The 2,500-nt window shown below is 37.4% G+C and overlaps 1 protein-coding gene across 1 annotated transcript in view; it reads left to right on the forward strand.

Moving 5' to 3' along the window:
- Positions 1–2,500, forward strand: part of nf2a (NF2, moesin-ezrin-radixin like (MERLIN) tumor suppressor a) — a 39,618-nt gene that overhangs the window by 20,146 nt on the left and 16,972 nt on the right. Inside the window, exons 5-6 of the mRNA XM_060883169.1 lie at positions 1,088–1,156; positions 1,529–1,611. Coding sequence (XP_060739152.1) covers positions 1,088–1,156; positions 1,529–1,611 — 152 coding nt within the window. The remainder of the gene's footprint in view (positions 1–1,087; positions 1,157–1,528; positions 1,612–2,500) is intronic.

The raw sequence follows: 2,500 nt of genomic DNA on the forward strand, positions 1-2,500 counted from the left end.
GTCGGCTAGCTAGCGGACCTTTTTACTTAGTTTTTTTTCCCTTTCGAATCAAAAAACACTTAAAAATTGCTAACAAATATCAGTAATCCTTTGTGAGCTTCTACATCGACAACAAGCTACTTACTTACATGCAAACGAAGTTCAGAGTTCGTCCGCCTTTTGTTTTCTAACTTTACATTGTGATGCTCCCTGGTTTTTGCTATGCATTGTGGGATTATTATCTAGGGCGCGAACGTTCCAGAGCACTGCAAGGAACGAACCTAAACTTTTTTGCGATCGAACCTAAACTTCCTGATCGTTGTCCTGAGTAGTGAACTAGAGAGCGGATTGAGACGCACCGAACGACTGACCATCGTTTCCAAGGCGTTTTATGTTAAATGTGCATCTTGCTGCCTGAAAAAGAGTGGATTTGACACCGGTAATGAAGATGGAGGAAGGCAATTTGGTTTCTACTCCACCGAGTTGTCCGTCACTGATTTTAGCGAACTCCTTCAATTTGCTCTCGCTGTGATCTGTCAGGAAAGTCTAATCGAATCCAAAGGTTACAACACAGCACTTTTAATTAAATTAGGCAATTTTTTTCTACAGAGATGCAGAGAGAATGAGAGGAGATAACTAATATGAGGAAACTGGGAATATGAGTAGCTACTGAATGATGAAATCCTGGTGAACTGATCAACTGATGATATGATGATCTGATCAACTGATGATATGATGAACTGATGATATGATGAACTGATCAACTGATGATATGATGAACTGATCAACTGATGATATGATGAACTGATCAACTGATGATATGATGAACTGATCAACTGATGATATGATGATCTGATCAACTGATGATATGATGAACTGATGATATGATGAACTGATGATATGATGAACTGATGATATGATGAACTGATCAACTGATGATATGATGAACTGATCAACTGATGATATGATGAACTGATGATATGATGAACTGATGAACTGATGAACTGATGATATGATGAACTGATGAACTGATGATATGATGATATGATGAACTGATGAACTGATGATATGATGAACTTCTTTGCTTTGTTTATTTTTGTGTCTTCAGTACGGAGATTACGACCCCAACGTCCACAAACCAGGCTTCCTGGCCCAAGAGGAGCTCCTACCTAAGAGGGTAAGTGATTTATTCTGCCATCAGTTATTATCTCTATCCCACTCTCGCTGTCTCTCTCTCTCTCTCTCTCTCTCTCTCTCTCTTTCTCTCTTTCTCTCTTTCTCTTGTTCTCTCTTTCTCTTGCTCTCTCTCTCTCTTTCTCTTGCTCGCTCTCTTGCTCTCTCTCTTTCTCTTGTTCTCTCTCTCTCTTGCGCTCTCTCTCTCTTGCTCTCTCTCTCCCTCTCTCTTGCTCTCTCTCTCTTTCTCTTGTTCTCTCTTTCTCTTGCTCTCTCTCTTTCTTTTGCTCTCTCTCTCTCTCTCTCTCTCTCTCTCTCTCTCTCTCTCTCTCTCTCTCTCTCTCTCTCACTGAGCTCTGGACTCTTTGGTGTGCAGGTGATTAATCTCTACCAGATGACTGCTGAAATGTGGGAGGACAGAATCACCCTATGCTACGCTGAGCACCGAGGGAAGACCAGGTCTCAATCTCTCTCTCTCTCTCTCTCTCTCTCTCTCTCACTCTCTCTCTCACTCACACACACACACACACACACACACACACACACAGCTTGGCCTGGCTTCACATCAAAAAGAAACGTTAAAACATGCCCCCACATTAAAGCCTTTGTGATCTGTGCATCAAGAGAACACGACACAGACCGAGCAGTTCTATAAAATAATCTACATCTTAAACCACATGTCCCTCATTTTAACAGCTTCATAATTACAGTAATATTGTAGAACGTCGCTGGGATGCGTTACTTCCTGTTAGAAAGCATAGACACCCGAGACACCTTCATTAATCGTTCCACGATTACATGGTGTATACTTCTTACTGTTACTATGGAAACGATTACACATTAAAGACATACATATAAACACACAACACACCTTCTGACCAATCAGACTGGAGAATTATTTTATTGTTATCTCTAAAAGCTAGAAAGCACCGTCACTCAGTGCTTGACCTACAGGGTGAACGGAGGTTATTACTGCATGTTAAATAGTTTGTCTTAAACAGTTTTAGTTAAGTGTTAATCATAATGAATAGTGCAAGCATTCCTCATTTGCATATAACATATTATTATTATTATTATTATTATTATTTTTATTATTATTTTTATTATTATTATTATATTTTTTATTTGTTAGAATTTTCAGATAGAAAAATACAAATGCTTTATTTATTGATTGATTGATTGATTGATTGATTGTTTATCTGAGAACAAACATGCATATAAAAAGTCACTTTTTCAGGATTTCTTTTTTTGTGTAAATTTGTGGTTTAAAAAATGTAAATAATAATGTAAATAATATTTTATTATTATTATTATTATTATTATTATTATTATTATTATAAATAATATT

Source organism: Tachysurus vachellii, chromosome 12, assembly GCF_030014155.1.
Source record: "Tachysurus vachellii isolate PV-2020 chromosome 12, HZAU_Pvac_v1, whole genome shotgun sequence".
Classification (NCBI taxonomy): Eukaryota; Metazoa; Chordata; class Actinopteri; order Siluriformes; family Bagridae; genus Tachysurus; species Tachysurus vachellii.